General features: G+C 68.6%; 1 protein-coding gene across 1 annotated transcript in view; it reads left to right on the top strand.

Annotated features, from left to right (window-relative positions):
* CACNA1A (calcium voltage-gated channel subunit alpha1 A) overlaps window positions 1–17,077 on the top strand; it is a 37,005-nt gene that overhangs the window by 17,782 nt on the left and 2,146 nt on the right. Inside the window, 22 exon segments of the mRNA XM_059833034.1 lie at window positions 95–194; window positions 296–456; window positions 524–664; window positions 749–950; window positions 1,047–1,211; window positions 1,511–1,621; window positions 2,176–2,259; window positions 2,339–2,455; window positions 2,586–2,651; window positions 2,733–2,833; window positions 3,445–3,595; window positions 3,670–3,797; window positions 4,646–4,742; window positions 7,091–7,196; window positions 7,767–7,874; window positions 7,948–8,048; window positions 8,607–8,710; window positions 8,790–8,928; window positions 9,335–9,445; window positions 10,315–10,350; window positions 12,323–12,518; window positions 12,983–13,230. Of these exon segments, the coding sequence (XP_059689017.1) occupies window positions 95–194; window positions 296–456; window positions 524–664; window positions 749–950; window positions 1,047–1,211; window positions 1,511–1,621; window positions 2,176–2,259; window positions 2,339–2,455; window positions 2,586–2,651; window positions 2,733–2,833; window positions 3,445–3,595; window positions 3,670–3,797; window positions 4,646–4,742; window positions 7,091–7,196; window positions 7,767–7,874; window positions 7,948–8,048; window positions 8,607–8,710; window positions 8,790–8,928; window positions 9,335–9,445; window positions 10,315–10,350; window positions 12,323–12,518; window positions 12,983–13,230 (2,773 nt within the window).

The raw sequence follows: 17,077 nt of genomic DNA, 5'->3' as shown, positions 1-17,077 counted from the left end.
GGAGGGGACAGAACCGCCCGTGGTCCTGCCAGGACGCCAGGGTGCCCTGAGCCGCCGCGCTGGGGGCCCCACGTCTCCCCGTCCCCCCCCGCAGTGGCAGCAGCAAGGGGAAGGACATCAACACCATCAAGTCTCTCCGTGTCCTCCGTGTCCTCCGGCCCCTGAAGACCATCAAGAGGCTGCCCAAGCTCAAGGTGGGTGAGGGGGTGGATGGGGAGGGGGCTTCGCTCCCCACCCCAGGTCTGGGGGGGGGGTCCTGGCCGGCACCGACCCCCTCCCCGGTCCCCGTCCCCAGGCCGTCTTCGACTGTGTGGTGAACTCCCTGAAGAACGTCCTCAACATCCTCATCGTCTACATGCTCTTCATGTTCATCTTCGCCGTGGTGGCCGTCCAGCTCTTCAAGGGCAAGTTCTTCTACTGCACCGATGAGTCCAAGGAGTTCGAGAAGGACTGCAGGTATGGCCCGGCCGGGCGGGGGTCTGCCGCCCCCCCCGCCCCGTCCCACCGCCCCCTCCCCTCCCAGGGGGGAATACCTGGTCTACGAGAAGGACAACGAGGTGAAGGCGCAGAAGCGGGAGTGGAAGAAGTACGAGTTTCACTACGACAACGTCCTTTGGGCGCTGCTCACCCTCTTCACCGTCTCCACCGGCGAGGGATGGCCACAGTAAGGGCACGGGGCCGGGGAGGGGGGATGCGAGGCCGGGGACACTGGGACCCCCACCCCGTCCCTGCCCTCGTCCCGCCGCAGGGTCCTCAAGCACTCGGTGGATGCCACCTACGAGAACCAGGGTCCGAGCCCCGGCTACCGCATGGAGATGTCCATCTTCTACGTGGTCTACTTCGTGGTCTTCCCCTTCTTCTTCGTCAACATCTTCGTGGCCTTGATCATCATCACCTTCCAGGAGCAGGGGGACAAGATGATGGAGGAGTACAGCCTGGAGAAGAACGAGGTGCCACCTCTGGACCCCCCCACCCCGACGCCTTTCAGGGAGCCCCTGGCCGGGCTGGGGGTCGGTGACGCCCACCCTGTCCCCCCCTCCCCGCAGAGAGCCTGCATCGACTTTGCCATCAGCGCCAAGCCCCTGACGCGGCACATGCCGCAGAACCGGCAGAGCTTCCAGTACCGCATGTGGCAGTTCGTGGTGTCGCCGCCCTTCGAGTACACCATCATGGCCATGATCGCCCTCAACACCATCGTCCTCATGATGAAGGTCAGCGGGGAGGGGCTGGGGGTCCTGGGGAGCCCCTCTGGGTCTGTCCCATCCCTGTCCTTTGGGGGCTGAGCTCAGCCCCTGGGACCCATGTGCGTCCCCTTGGTCCTGTCCCCTGGGGCTTGGCCTTCTCCCCTGGGACTTTTCCCTGTCCCCTGGATCTGTCCCTGTGCCCCATCGATCCATCCCTGTCCCCCCAGCACCTATCCTGTCCCCCTGGATCCATCCTACCCCCCGGGATGCACCCCTGTACCCCCGGGAGCTGTCCCTGTCCCCATCCTCCGCGCTGTCCCCCCCAGTTCTACGACGCCTCGGACGCCTACGAGAACGTGCTGAAGATGTTCAACAACGTCTTCACCTCCCTCTTCTCCCTCGAGTGTCTCCTGAAGATCATGGCCTTCGGCGTGCTGGTACGTGCCGCTGCGCGCCGGGGACAGGGACCCTGGGAACCCTGGGAACCACAGGGGACCGGTGCCACGCGTCCGGCCCCAGGATATCCCACACCACACCGGCAGGATCCCGGGAGCCGGTGCACGCATAATTGTGGGATCCCGGGAGCCGGTGCACGAGTAATTGTGGGATCCCAGGAGCCGGTGCACGAGTAATTGTGGGATCCCGGGAGCCGGTGCATGGGTAATTGTGGGATCCCGGGAGCCGGTGCACGAGTAATTGCGGGATCCCAGAGGCCGGTGCACGGGTAATTGTGGGATCCCGGGAGCCGGTGCACGAGTAATTGTGGGATCCCAGGAGATGGTGCATTGGTAATTGTGGGATCCCGGGAGCCAGTGCACGGGTAATTGTGGGATCCCAGGAGCCGGTGCATTGGTAATTGTGGGATCCGGGGAGCCGGTGCACAGGTACCCACGGGATCTGGGGAGCCGATGCGTGGGTAACCGCAGACTCCCAGGAGTCGGCATGCTGGCGGCACTGCTGCCCCGCATCCCTCGTCCCCTTCCCTTTGCAGAATTACTTCCGCGACGCCTGGAACATCTTTGACTTTGTCACGGTCCTGGGGAGCATCACGGACATCCTGGTGACGGAGTTCGGGGTAGGTGGGAGCCGCCGCGCCCCCCGCGGCCCCGGGGCCGGGCCCCGCTCACCCCTGCTCACCCCTTGTGTCCCCCCAGAACAACTTCATCAACCTCAGCTTCCTGCGGCTCTTCCGGGCGGCGCGGCTCATCAAGCTGCTGCGCCAGGGCTACACCATCCGCATCCTGCTCTGGACCTTCGTCCAGTCCTTCAAGGTGCCGCCCGATGCCCCTGCAAAACCTGCGTCCCCCCCCGGCTGCCCCCACCCAGGGGCTGGCAGCCCAACCCGTGCCAGGGGCCGCATCCAGCCCCAGCACGGCGTGACCAGCCCCGCTCTGCCCCCAGGCTCTGCCCTACGTCTGCCTGCTCATCGCCATGCTCTTCTTCATCTATGCCATCATCGGGATGCAGGTGAGAGCCCCCGGCCCCCACGGTTCCCCCAGCCCCTTGCCCCGGCCCCGTGCCCGCCCTGAGCCATCACGGCCCCCCCAGGTCTTCGGCAACATCGGCATCGAGGAGGAGGATGATGAGTCGGCCATCACCCAGCACAACAACTTCCGCACCTTCTTCCAGGCCCTCATGCTCCTCTTCCGGTGAGTCCCCCCGGCACGGTCCTGGTGCCACCCAGGATACCCAGTGCCGTGCCGGCGTGTTCCCCCAGCACAGTCCTGGTGCCACCCAGGATACCCAGTGCCGTGCCGGCGTGTTCCCCCAGCACAGTCCTGGTGCCACCCAGGATACCCAGTGCCCTGCAGATGTGTCCCCCCGGCACGGTCCCATCACCATCCAGGGGTACCCAGTGCCCTGCCAGCGTCTCCCCCTGGCACGGTCCCAGTGCCACCCAGGATACCCAGTGCCGTGCTGGTGAGTCCCCCCAGCACGGTCCTGGTGCCATCCAGGATACCCAGTGCCCTGCAGACGTGTCCCCCCGGCACGGTCCCATCACCATCCAGGGGTACCCAGTGCCCTGCCAGCATCTCTCCCTGGCACAGTCCCAGTGCCACCCAGGATACCCAGTGCCCTGCAGACGTGTCCCCCCGGCACGGTCCCGGTGCCATCCAGGATACCCGGTGCCGTGCTGGCGTGTCCCCCTGGCACGGTCCCATCACCATCCTGGGGTACCCAGTGCCATGTCAGCGTGTCCCCCCTGCCCGGCCCCCTCCCCAGCCGGGGTCACCCAGCGGCGTCCCCCCCTCTGCCGCAGGAGCGCCACGGGGGAGGCCTGGCACGAGATCATGCTGTCCTGCCTCAGCGGGAAGCCCTGCGACCAGAACTCGGGCATCAAGGAGGACGAGTGCGGCAACGAGTTCGCCTACTTCTACTTCGTCTCCTTCATCTTCCTCTGCTCCTTCCTGGTGAGCCCCGGGGGATGCGGAGCGGGACCCCAGCCCGCCCCCCCGCCCCAACACCCCCCTCCCGCCCCCCCCAGATGCTGAACCTCTTCGTTGCCGTCATCATGGACAACTTCGAGTACCTGACGCGCGACTCCTCCATCCTGGGCCCCCACCACCTGGACGAGTACGTCCGCGTCTGGGCTGAGTACGACCCCGCCGCCTGGTAAGGACCCCCCCGGGGTGGGGGGGCGGGGGGCGCCCCAGATGCCGGGGTCCTCTCTCAGTGCCGGGGCACAGCGGCTCCCAGGGGCTTGGCTGGCCGGACCGTCCCCCCCACCCCGAGCCGTGCAGTGGGGTCTGGGGGGGCACAGCGGGTGCCCGGGAGCCCCCCCCGGGTTCTCTGGGGCCAGTGGCCCTGGTGTCCCCCCGGGGAGGTGTCCCCCAGCGGCTGTCCCCGCCGAGGGGGTGTCCCCCAGGTCTGCCGTTCCCACACAGCCGTGGGGGGGCCCAACCCCCTGGTGCGGCGCCGATTAACCTGTCCTCTCTCGATTGTAGGTGCTCGGCCGCAGGATTTCCCCCTCTTGCCCCCACCCCAGCCCCCAGCGCAGCGCAAAGGGCCTCGGCTGGACCCGGGGGGTCCCCGGGGGTCCCGCCGGGCGCTGGAGGGTCCCCGCCATGTCCCGGGGGTGTCTCTGCCGTGTCCCAGGGTGCAGGGTCCCCCGTGATGCCCCGGGGGCTCCCTGGCTGCTCTCGGGGTGTCCCATGACGCTCTGCCAGGTCCTTGGTGCCCTGTACTGGGCCGGACTGGTCCATACTGGGATCAGCAGGGATGGAGCCGGGGAGGGGCTCCAACTCTCCCCACAACCACCGCGTGCCCCCCCGTCCCCCCCGTCCCCATCGCAGCCGAGCGGCGGCAAACCCCAGCTCAGCACAGGGAGGGGGTCCCGTCCCCCAGCCCCATCCTTCCCCCCCGCCCCAGGGTCCGTGCCTCAGTTTCCCCGGCCCCTCGGCGCGTCCGCGGTCACGCGTGTCTCCGGCGTCCGCACTAACCCCCCTGTATTCTTCTTGCAGTGGCCGCATTCATTATAAGGATATGTACAGTTTATTACGCGTAATATCTCCCCCATTGGGCTTAGGCAAGAAATGCCCTCATAGGGTTGCTTGCAAGGTTTGACTTACACTAAAAACCTGCTGAGCATCAACGGAATGAATGTTGCTTATGGTTTCTCGGATATATATATGATATCTATATATATATATATACACAGACACGTCCCGCACCCCCGGGGCCGGCCCCAGCCCCCGGCGCGCCGCATGGAGCCCCCCGTCCCTGCCCAGCTCTGCTTGCTGCGCCCCGCGGCCGCCGGCCAGCGCGGCCGGACCCCCCCAGCGCCGCGGGGCTGCATGGGCACCGGCCATCGCCTTCCTCCCTTCCTCCTCCTCCTCCTCCGCGGGGCCGCGGGCTGCGGCCGGCTGGGTTTAAACCTCTTTTTTTGGGTTTTTTTCCTTATTGGGTGTTTTTTTTATTTTTTTCTCCGCGTCTCTCTGTCTCTCTCTCGCCTCTTTTTTGTCCTTTTTCTGTCCGATGTCTCTTCCTTCTTGTTCTCTCCGCTCCCAGGGGCCGGCTGACTTTCATGGACATGTATGAAATGCTGAGACATATGTCCCCGCCCCTGGGTTTAGGCAAGAAATGCCCACCCCGTGTTGCTTATAAGGTAGAATAACTCTTCCCACCAGAGCGAAGCCCCCCACAGCCGTGCCGGTTCCCAGCGGCGGCACCGACTCAGCCCGGCCGATGCTTCTCGGCCTCTTTTTTTTCGTTTTGGTTTGGGTTTTTTTGGTTTTTTTGTTGGTTTTTTTTTGTTGTTGTTTTTCTCCTCCTGCGGCGAGCCCTGACCGGCGCGGCGGCCGCCGGCCCCGCTGAGCCTCCGCGCGTCCCCCCAGGACGGGCTGGGTAAGATCCGCCGCCCGAGGAGCGTGTGCCCCCCGCCACCTCCCTGCCCGCCGCGGGCTGGAGGCTCGGGGCCGGACCCCCCAGGACCCACTATTGGGGACCCCCTGTGGGGCTCAGCCAGCCTCCCCCCCCAGAAGCCCCTATTTGGGGTCCCCATGGGGCTCAGCCAGCCCCCGAGGATCCCCTATTGGGGACCCCCCCATGGGGCTCAGCCAGCCCCCCCAGAAGCCCCTATTTGGGGTGCCCCATTGGCCTTGGCCAGCCCCCCCAGAAGCCCCTATTTGGGGTACCCCATTGGGCTTGGCCAGCCCCCCCAGAAGCCCCTATTTGGGGACCCCCATGGTGCTCGGCCAGCCCCCCCAGAAGCCCCTATTTGGGGTCCCCATGGGGCTCGGCCAGCCCCCCCCAGAAGCCCCTATTGGGGACCCCCCCCCATGGTGCTCAGCCAGCCCCCCCAGAAGCCCCTATTTGGGGTGCCCCATTGGCCTTGGCCAGCCCCCCAGAAGCCCCTATTTGGGGTGCCCCATTGGCCTTGGCCAGCCCCCCCAGAAGCCACTATTTGGGGTCCCCCGTGGGGCTCAGCCAGCCCCCTCCATATTGGGGGTCCCCTGTGGGGCTCGAGGCCACCTCGCCCAGATCAGCCCATTTTTAGGGACCCCCACGGGGCTCGCCCTGCCCGCCCGGAGGAGCCCCTGCTCGGCCCCCCCGCAGGGCTCAGCCTCGCCCCCCTCTCCCCTGTCCCCCCGTCCCCGCAGCCTCTCCCCCGCCACTCTCCCCGTCTCCATCCCACCTCCGCCCGCCGCCTCCTCTCCCGGCAGTGAGTCCCCCCGGCCCCCCCCGGCCCCCCCGGCTGCTGCACGGCCCGCACCCCCCCCAGCCACAGGGGCTACGGGTGCTCAGGAGCTGCATCGTGGGGCACGGGGGGACCCGGGCACCGGGGGGGGGCGTGGGCACCCCGCGTCTCCGTGCCTCAGTTTCCGCATCGGCATTGCTCGCTCCCTGCCCTGCTGCTCTGCACCCCCAAATCCCCCTCTCCTGGGGCTGCATGGGGGGGGGGTGTCCCTGCCCTTTTCGGGGGGACCTTCCACCACCCGCTTGGCACTGGGAGCTGGGGAGGGCGCGCGGCACCGTGGGGCTGAGGCCTGGCAAACTCATCGCTTCTCCCCCTACCCCCAGCCCAGGCACGTCTCCCTGGTCCCCCCCACCCCGAGGATGCTGGTTTGCACCCAGAGAAGCCCCCCAGCGCCCCCCCATCCCTGGAGCAGAGCCGGGAACGAGTTGGCCCCCTCCCTGCTGCATGCGCTGCCCGCTGCATGCGCTGCCCGCTCGGACGCCGGGGTCCTGCTTGGCCATGCCGTGCCCCCCACCCCGGGCGTCTCGCGGGGGTCCGGGGGCCGCGGCCTGGGGAGAAGGCGGGGAGCCGGGGGGGGCTCGGGGAGGGCGGCAGGGCACGTGCCTCATTTTCCCCGGCGGCTGCGGGGTGGCCCCCGCCTTCTCGCCAGCCCCCGGGCGCGGCGGGAGGGGGCCACGGTTGACGCCCCCCGCTCTGCTCGGCCCCGCAGCGGCTGCTCCGCATGGACCTGCCGGTGGCCGACGACAACACGGTGCACTTCAACTCCACCCTCATGGCCCTGATCCGCACCGCCCTCGACATCAAGATCGCCAAAGGCAAGGGGGGACGGGGACACGGGGACCCCGGCGGGAGGGCGAGAGGGGTCCTCGAGGGGACGGGGATGGGGACTCCGGGGGCACGGCAGCCTGGAGGGGACAGGGACCTTGAGGGGTTGGGCAGCAGGTCCCTGGGGACCAGGATGCCGGAGGGATGGGGACGAGGATGGGGACTCTGGGGGTACAGGGATCCTGGAGGTTTGGGGGTGAAGACCTGAGGGAATGTGGCCCAAGACCCTGGGGGGACAGGGACCCTGGGGGCATGGGGACAGGTGTCCCTTGGGTGACAAGGACAAGGACAGGGTCCCTGGGGGTGGAAGGGACAAGAACTGGGAGCGCAGGGATGGAGGTCCCTGGGGAATGGGGGAAAAGGCGGGACGGGGGGCATGAGGGGACAGGCGGTGCAAGGGGGATAGGGTCCATGGGGCAGTGGCAGGGCAGAAGTGTCCCTGGGGGGGGACAGGGAGGTCCCCATGGGGTGGGTGAGGGGAGGGGGTGGCGGGGGGTCCCCTGGGGGGGGTGGGGACGGGCGGTCCCGGGGAGATGGGGCGCTGAGCCCTCTCTCCGCAGGGGGAGCCGACAAGCAGCAGATGGACGCGGAGCTCCGCAAGGAGATGATCGCCATCTGGCCCAACCTCTCCCCCAAAAACCTGGACCTGCTCGTCACCCCCCACAAGTGTAAGGGACCATCCCCTTCCCCATGCCCGTCCCCGTCCCCGTCCCCGTCCCCCCTCACCCTCTGCGCCCACAGCCACCGACCTGACGGTGGGGAAGATCTACGCCGCGATGATGATCATGGAGTACTACCGGCAGAGCAAAGCCAAGAAGCTGCAGGCCATGCGGGAGGAGCAGGTGGGGCCACCATGAGCACCCCAAACCCGTCCCCTCCCCGCGGCCCTGCGGTGTCCCCATCCCAGCTCCGTCCCCTCCCCACGTCCCTCCAGGCTTCCATCCGCTCCGCTGCCACCTCCCGCATCCCCATCCCAGTCTTGTCCCCTTCCCAAGTCCCTTCTGCATCCCTGTCCCATCCCCGTGTCCCCATCCCATCCCCGTGTCCCCATCCCGTTCCTGTGTCCCCATCCCCAAGCATCCCTCTAGTGTCCCTATTCCAGCTCTGTCCCCTCCTCTGCCACCTCCGATGTCCCCATCCCAGCTCTGTCCCCTTCCCATGTCTCTCCAGTGTCCCCATCCCCATCTCAAAGTGTCCCAGCTCCATCCCATCTTCATGTCCCCATCCCCAAGCATCCCTCCAGGGTCCCCATCCCAGCTCTGTCCCCTTCCCAAGTCCCTCCCGTGTCCCCATCCCCGACCGTCCCAGCTCCATCCCCTCCCTGTGTCCCCGTGTCCCAGCCCTGTACCCCCCCGTGCCGTGTCCCCGCCGCATCCCCAGCCGCTCTCGTGTCCCCGCAGAACCGGACACCACTGATGTTCCAGCGCATGGAGCCACCGTCCCCCACGCAGGAGGGGACCGCAGGGCCGGACGCGGTGCCCATGGCTGAGCCGGGCGCGGGGCTGTAAGTGCCGTGGGCCCCATCCTGCCCCTGCCCGGCGCAAGGCAGCCGGGATGGGGCTGAGCCACCTCTGCCCCCCCAGGGCCGCGCGTGACGGGGGCCTGAAGGAGAGTCAGTCCTGGGTCACCCAGCGCGCCCAGGAGATGTTCCAGAAAACGGGGACCTGGAGCCCCGAGCGGGGACACCCCGAGGACGTCCCCAACAGCCGCCCCAACTCCCAGGTGAGGGGCTGCGCCACAGTGGAGTTCCCTGAGCCCCATCTCCCCCACGTCCCTCCGGCCCCTGTGTCCCCTGGGGTCCCCTGAGCCCCATCTCCCCCACGTCCCTCCGGCCCCTGTGTCCCCTGGGGTCCCCTGAGCCCCATCTCCCCCACGTCCCTCCGGCCCCTGTGTCCCCTGGGGTCCCCTGAGCCCCATCTCCCCCATGTCCATCCACGCCCCATGTCCCCAGGGGTCCCCATGTCCCCACCTGCACACCCGTCCCCATGTCCATTGGTGCCTGTTCCCCCCCCAACTCTGCATGGCACCCCGCTGTGCCTGGCGAGGGGGGGGGGGTGTGTCCCCAGTTTTGGTGCCGCCGCCCCCCCCATGCCTCAGTTTCCCCCGCTGATGCCCCCGTCCCCCGCAGTTGGTGGAGATGCGCGAGATGGCGAAGGACGGCTACTCCGACAGCGACTACCTGCCCATGGAGGGGCACGGCCGCGCCGCCTCCATGCCACGGCTCCCCGCCGAAAACCAGGTGAGGGGACCCCTTCCGGGGTGCCACCGGGCACGGCCACGGCCCCGCCGCCTGCGCCAGCCGAGGGGCACTTGGCACGGCTGTCCCTGTCCTCCCGGGGACACCGGAGATGGTCCTCAGGCTCGGCAGCATGACCCCATCACCCCCCCGGAGCCCCCTCCCATGCTGCTGTGGCCACTGGTGCTTTAATGGGGGGGCAGTGTGTGGCTTTTGGGGGCCGGGACGCCTGGTCCGCGCTGCGGTGGCCATGGGCAGCGTCAGCGTCGTGCCGGTGGGGTGTGACCCTGCTGATGCTCCCGATGGCAGGAGCAGCGTCCCGCGTCCCCCCTGCAAGTGGCTGCAGCTGCTGAGCCGGGGGCTTCAGGGGGGGCATGAGCATGGCGGCAGCGAGCAGGGGGCTGGGGGGGGCATGAAGCTGGGGGAGAGGTGCCACCTCCCCCTGGTCAGAGCTGCAGCCATGGGGCAGCCAGGCGGCCACCGGTCCCCGTGCAGGGACGCTCCCACACCCGCTCCAGCGCAGAGTCAAACCTGTTCTGGCACAGGCGCGTGTCCCCCCCCAGCAGATGCCAAGTGGGGGGGGGCACTGTGGCCACCCTGGTCCCCTCTGACGTGGACCGGCGTCCTCTGTGCCACTGCTTTTGGGGTGTCACCCCCTCCGCATGCCCGGGACTGGGGACAGGGACGGGGACGGGGACGGGGACAGGGATGCTCTGGCTGCTCTGCTCATTGCTGCTGCTCGCCCGGCCGGTGCTTGGCTCCGTGCGGGGTGACCCCGGTCCCGCTCTGCCCCGGCCCCCCCGGCCCCGTGTTTACTCTGGTCTCTCTCTCTCTCCCGGCTCTGCGGGCACCGCCTGGGCTGGCTCTAGCAGAGGAGGAAGGTCCGACCCCGAGGGAATAACCTCAGTGTAGGTACCGCCGGGCCCCGCCAGTGCCCCCCCACTCCGCCTGCTCCTTCCCCGGCCCCCTACCCCGTGCAGCCCCCACCCCCCACCAGCTCCGTGCGTCTGTCCCTCCATCATTCCCTCCATCCATCTGTCCATCCCTCCGTCCCTCATTGCTCTTATCTTGCTGTCCCCTGCGCCAGCCATCTCTGTCCCACCAGCTCCCGGTCTTCATCACTCTCCTTTCACTGCTGCATCCCTCCCTGCATCCCTGCATCCCTCTCTCCATCCCTCTATCCCTCCTTCCACCCCTCCCTGCATCCCTCCTTCCATGCCTCCCTCCATCTCTGCATCCCTCCCTGCATCCCTGCATCCCTCCTTCCATCCCTCCCTGCATCTCTGCATCCCTCCCTCCATCTCTGCATCCCTCCCTGCATCCCTGCATCCCTCCTTCCATCCCTCCCTGCATCCCTGCATCCCTCCGTCCCTCCCTCCATCTCTGCATCCCTCCCTGCATTCCTGCATCCCTCCCTCCATCCCTCCCTCCATCTCTGCATCCCTCCCTGCATCCCTGCATCCCTCCCTCCATCCCTCCCTGCATCTCTGCATCCCTCCCTGCATCCCTGCATCCCTGCATCCCTCCCTGCATCCCTGCATCCCTCCCTGCATCTCTCCATCCCTCCCTGCATCCCTCCATCCCTCCCTGCATCCCTCTTTCCATCCGTCCCTCCATCTCTCCAGCTTTCCATTGCACCATCTGTCCCTCTATCTAGCTTTTATTCATTCCTCCGTCCTCCTGTCCCCCCATCCTCCTGTCCCCCCATCCTCCTGTCCCCCCGTCCTCCTGTCCCCCCATCCTTCTGTCCCTCCGTCCTTCTGTCCCTCCGTCCTTCCAGCCTCCCTCCCGGTCCCTCTCTGTCCTGTCTCTCCAGGGTATGTGCTCACCAGCCATCTCCTGACTCTTCCCTGTCTGTCTGTCCATCCCGTGCCCAGTCCCTGTCCCCATCCCCGGCCCCGACCCCCCTGTGCCCCCCTCTTGTCCCTCCCCTCCATGTCCCATCTCCTGGGCCACCTCGGGCCACCCGGACCCTCGTCGCCCTGTCTTCCAGCACCAGCGTGGCCAGCGAGGAACAGCGTCCCCGTCCCCCTGTCCCCTCCCCTGTCCCCCTGTCCCCCTGTCCCCCTGTCCCCCTGTCCCCGTCCTCCCCCTCTCCGCTCAGGGGTCCCCGGCGGCGGCGGTGCAGCTCAATGGTTAGAGCAGCGGGGGGGGCGTCTGTCCCGGGGGGCTGAGATGCTGGACCGGAGGTGTCCGTCCCCAGGGCCGTGGGGACGCAGTGACAGGGGACGCCGTGTCCCCTATAGCCCGGCTGGGAGACCCCCCCAGCACGGAGCACAGTGGGTGGGCGCCCACCGAGGCTAGGGGCCGTGGGGACAGCGGGTGGCCCGGCAGGGCACGGCTCCGGGGGCTGCGGGGATGGCTCCGGCGAGAGGTGTGGGGACACCGGTCCTGGCTGCGGGAGCAGATCCTGCGTCGCGGGAAGAGGGGAGCGGGGCCGGAGCAAGGGAGCCGGGGGGGTGATGGCCGAGGGATGGGGAGGATGGGAGGGAGGGGGGCGTGGGGGAGGCTGGGACGTACAGATGGACAGATGGATGGATGGAGGGATAGATGGAGGGATAGATGGAGGGATGGACATATGGAGGGGTGGATGGACAGATGTGTGGAGGGATGGATGGAGGGATGGAGGGATGGATGGAGGGATGAATGGATGGATGGATGGATGGAGGGATAGATGGAGGGATAGATGGATGGATGGACATATGGAGGGGTGGATGGACAGATGTGTGGAGGGAGGGATGGATGGATGGATGGAGGGATGAATGGATGGATGGACGGATGGAGGGATGGAGGGATGAAGAGATACAAATGGGCCCGCGCACGCAGGTAACTCTTCCCTCGAGCTCCCCCGGACCGTCCCCGCTCTGCTCTCGCCCTCAGACCATCTCAGACGCCAGCCCCATGAAGCGCTCAGCCTCCATGCTGGGCCACCCGCGCGGCCGGGGCATCCGCCTGGACGACTACTCGCTGGAGCGCGTCATCCCCGAGGACGGCCAGCGGCACCACCAGCGCCGGCGGGAACGGAGCCACCGCACCTCCGAGCGCTCCCTCAGCCGCTACACCGACGTGGACACAGGTGGGACCCCACGGTGCCCCCAGCTCCACCCTCCCCCGGGGCACCCTACGCCTCCAGGCCGGGCGTCCCATGGGTCACACCATCTCCTCCCACCCCAGCTGTCCCCAAGGCCACCCTGTCCCTCTGCTGGGTCCCCTTCATCTCCTGACCCAGCTGTCCCCAAGGCCACCACCTCTTCTCCTGCCCCGGGTGTCCCCTGGGCCACCCCATCTCCACCACCGGGTCCCCCGCTCCTGCACCCCACATCCCCTGGGCCACCCCATCTCCACCACCGGGTCCCCATCTCCTGCGCCCCACATCCCCTGGGCCACCCCATCTCCACCACCGGGTCCCCATCTCCTCCTGCACCCCATGTCCCCCAGGTGCCCCATCTCCTCTGTCGCATCCCCACTTCCTCCCACCCCAGCTGCCCCCCGTGTCCCCCACCCCGTGCCGCCCCACATCGTCCCCCCGTCCCCCCGCAGGGCTGGGCACGGACCTCAGCATCACAACACAGTCGGGCGACCTCCCGCCCAAGGAGCGGGACCCGGAGCGGGGCCGCGCCAAGGACCGCAAGCACCGGCACCACCACCACCACCACCACCACCACCACGGCCCCGGGGACAAGGAGCGCTGTCCCCCCGAGCGGCACGACTACGGCCGGCCCCGGTCCCGCGACCGCCGCTGGTCCCGCTCCCCCAGCGAGGGCCGGGAGCACGCGGCCCCCCGGCAGGTGGGTGCCACCCTCCGCTCCCCCCTCCGCCTCTAGGCACCGGGGTGGGGGCGCGGGGACCCCCCCCGCCCATGGGGGGCAAGGGCTGCCTCCCCCCGGCCAGAGACCCGGCGGCCACTGGCTCGGGGTTCAACCAAAGACACCCCCCCCATCCCCGGGACGCCCCCCACCCACCCGCGCTGGCCAGGCTGCGGGGGCATTGCGACCCCCCCAGGGTCTGTGGCCGCTTGGGTGGGGTGGGGGGGTCCCAACCCCCCCCCCCCCCGCCCATTCTGCCCACACCAGTTTATACTGGTGGCATCCAAGATCCCAGTTACACCAGCAGAGCCCCCCTGTACCCCACCTTGGGTGTCCAGCCCCCCCAGGAGGGGCAGCACCCAGAGGGAGGGTGATGGGGGGGGGGACACAGGGCCACCCCTCCGGGGGATCTGGGAGCGCAAGGGGGGATGGCGGTCGGCCGCGGCGATGCTTCGACCCCTCTGGATGCCCCCCCTGCCCTTTCCGCTCTCGGCCCCCCCACGCCCGTCCCTGCCCGCACAGAGCCACCTCGCTTGGCCCCCCCGGTGCCCCCAGCTGCTTGGGGGGGGCCTGCCTTGATTCACCTCTCTGTTTCCCCATCGCTGTGCTTTGGCTGCGCTGTCACGGCGAGGGGTGGCCCAGGTAAGCGGTTCGGGGCCCCCCCACCGTCTGCTCCGGCCCCCCCAGGCTCCGGCGACCCCCCCCGGCCACGCTGGAAAGTTTGGAACGAAGCTGCCCCCCCCGGCCCCCACCCATGCACCCCCGGCGAGGGGCACCGGACCCGGCTGGTCCCTGCGTGGGGATGTGGCCCCAGGAGGAGCCTCTTTGCTGCCGCAGGCTGTTTCGGGGTGACCCCCCCATCTCCAGCCCCTCTGCACCCCTTTAGCCCTGGAGGGGACGTGCCTCCAGGTGGGGCAGGAGCAGGACCCTGGAGCGCCCCCCCCAGCCCAGAGTTGGGGTGCAGGGACCCCCCCAGCCCTGCATTGGGATGCACAGCCCCACATGCCCAGGGTTGGGGTGCTGGGATTGCCCCCCCCGAGCCCTGCATCGAGGTGCCCGGCTGCACTAACTGCGCCGGGGGCCTCAGCCCTTCCAGCCAGGTTTGGGGGCACCCCACTAGTCCTGGGTGGGGAGGCACAGCCCCAACGCTGAGGTTTGGGGGTGCACAGGCCCCCCCTCCAGCCCTGGGTTGGGGCACACAGCCCTGTCGGGGTGATGGCATTGGGGTACACGTCCCTGCACCCCAGGATAGGTGCTGGGGTCCTCACCACCTCGGATTGGGGTGCACGGACACCCCCCCCAATAGGCAGGGGGTGCACAGACCCCAGAGGCTTGAATTGGGGTGACCGTCCCCTGCACCCTCCGGCCAGGCGCTGGGGTGCACCGTCCCCACAGCCCTGGGTCGGGGTGCATGGTCCTTGCAGCACCAGGTCCCCTCAATCCAGGATTGGGGTGCACGGTCCCCACTGGTCCCCGATTGGGGTGCACGGACCCCGAAACCCTGCAGGTAACGGCTTGGGGTCCACAGTCCCCCCACCCCAGGGCCCCCCCCCCCCCGGTAACAGACTGGCATGGGCCCCACCCCGCAGGTCCCAGACTGGGGTGCACGGTCCCCAAACCCCAGCTCACAATTTGGGGTGCAGGGTCCCCCACCCCCGGGCCGACTCTTCCAAACTTCTCCAGCCCCCGCACCCCCTGTTTCTCCCGGCTGAACCCCGACCCCCCCGACCCCCCCTCCCAGAGCTTTGGTTTCTTTCGCCTTGCGAGTGGCTTTGGGGGGAACCCGGCAGCCCCCCCATCCCTCCCCCTTGCCCCCCTCCATCCCTCCCTGCACCCCTGTGGCCCCCCCAGCCCGCAGCCGCCTCCAGCCGCCCCGGCCCCCCCCCGCCTCTTCTCACTTCTCTTCCCCTCTGCTCTCTCGTTTGTTTTTTCTCCCCCCCCCTTGTGTCCTCGCTGCTTTTCTCTGCCCCCCCCCGTCCCCCCATCCCTGCCTGCCCCCCCCGTGTCTGCATGGCCCGTGGCTGTCACCCTCCCCCGTGGCTGTCACCCCCACCCCATCTGTGACCCCTCATGGCTGTGACCCCCCCAATGCCCCCCTATGTCTCTGCTTGTGTCCATGTCCCTCATGTCCGTGACCCCCCCATGTCCCCTGCCCCCCCCGTGCCTGTGACCCCATGTCCGTGACCCCGGTGTCCCCGTCCCCTGTGTCCTCCCCACCCACGGCCACTCTTTCCCGTGTCCTTCCCCTGTGTCCGCCCCGTGTCCCTGTCCCTGGTCCCCATCCTTTCCCCTCCACGCCCCCCGTGTCCACACCTCGTGTCTGTCCTCTGTGTCCCCCATGTCCTCGCCCCCCCCGTGTCCATGTCCCTCGTGTCCACCCCCGTGTCCTTTCCCCTGTGGCCGCCACATCCATGTCCCTCATGTCCATGTCCCTCGTGTCCACGCCCCATGTCCTTTCCCATGTCCCTCATGTCCATGTCCCTCGTGTCCACGCCCCCCGTGTCCGTATCCCCCGGGTCCACGACCCCTCGTGTCCGCGCCTCATGTCCCTTCCTGTATCCCCCATGTCCCTGTCCCTTGTGTCCGTGCCCCCCCGTGTCCACGTCCCTTGTGTCCATGTCCCTCGTGTCCACGCCCCATGTCCTTTCCCATGTCCCCTGTGTCCCTGTCCCTTGTGTCCGCGCCCCCCCCCCGTGTCCACATCCCTGGTGTCCATGTCCCCCATATTCCTCCCTGTGTCCTTTCCTGTGTCCCCCATGTCCGTGCCCCGCCCCGTGTCTATGTCCCCCATGTCCCTTTCCGTGCCCCCCCGTATCCATGCCCCCCCCGTGTCTGTGTCCCGCGGGTCCACGACCCCTTGTGTCCATGCCTCATGTCCCTTCCCGTGTCCCCCATGTCCATGTCCCCCATGTCCGTGCCCCCCCCGTGTCTATGTCCCCCATCTCCCTTCCCGTGCCACCCCGTGTCCACGTCCCCCGTGTCCCTGTCCCTTGTGTCCACGCCCCCCCCGTGTCCGCATCCCCCGTGTCCCTGTCCCTTGTGTCCACGCCCCCCCCACCGTGTCCACATCCCCTGTGTCCCTGTCCTTTGTGTCCCTGCCCCCCCATGTCCATGTCCCCCGTATTCCTCCCTGTGTCCCTTCCCATGTCCCCCATGTCCGTGCCCCCCCCGCCCCCCCGTGTCTATGTCCCCCATGTCCCTTCCCGTGCTACCCCGTGTCCACGCCCCCCCGTGTCTGTGTCCCCCGGGTCCATGACCCCTCGTGTCCATGCCTCATGTCCCTTCCCGTGTCCCCCATGTCCGTGCCCCCCTCATGTCTATGTCCCCCATCTCCCTTCCCGTGCCACCCCGTGTCCACGTCCCCCGTGTCCCTGTCCCTTGTGTCCACGCCCCCCCCGTCTCCGCGTCCCCTGTGTCCCTGTCCCTTGTGTCCACGCCTCCCCCGTGTCCACGTCCCCCGTGTCCCTGTCCCTTGTGTCCACGCCCCCCCCGTGTCCACGTCCCCCGTGTCCACGTTCCCCATGTCCCTGTCCCTTGTGTCCACCCCCCCGTGTCCACGTCCCCCGTGTCCCTGTCCCTTGTGTCCACGCGTCCCCCCGTGTCCGCGTCCCCCGTGTCCCTGTCCCTTGTGTCCACCCCCCCGTGTCCACGTCCCCCGTGTCCCTGTCCCTTGTGTCCACGCCCCCCCCGTGTCCACGTCCCCCGTGTCCACGTTCCCCATGTCCCTGTCCCTTGTGTCCACCCCCCCGTGTCCACGTCCCCCGTGTCCCTGTCCCTTGTGTCCACGCGTCCCCCCGTGTCCGCGTCCCCCGTGTCCCTGTCCCTTGTG

Source organism: Gavia stellata, chromosome 38 (genome assembly GCF_030936135.1).
Source record: "Gavia stellata isolate bGavSte3 chromosome 38, bGavSte3.hap2, whole genome shotgun sequence".
NCBI lineage: Eukaryota > Metazoa > Chordata > Aves > Gaviiformes > Gaviidae > Gavia > Gavia stellata.
This window is presented reverse-complemented; position numbering and strand designations above follow the sequence as displayed.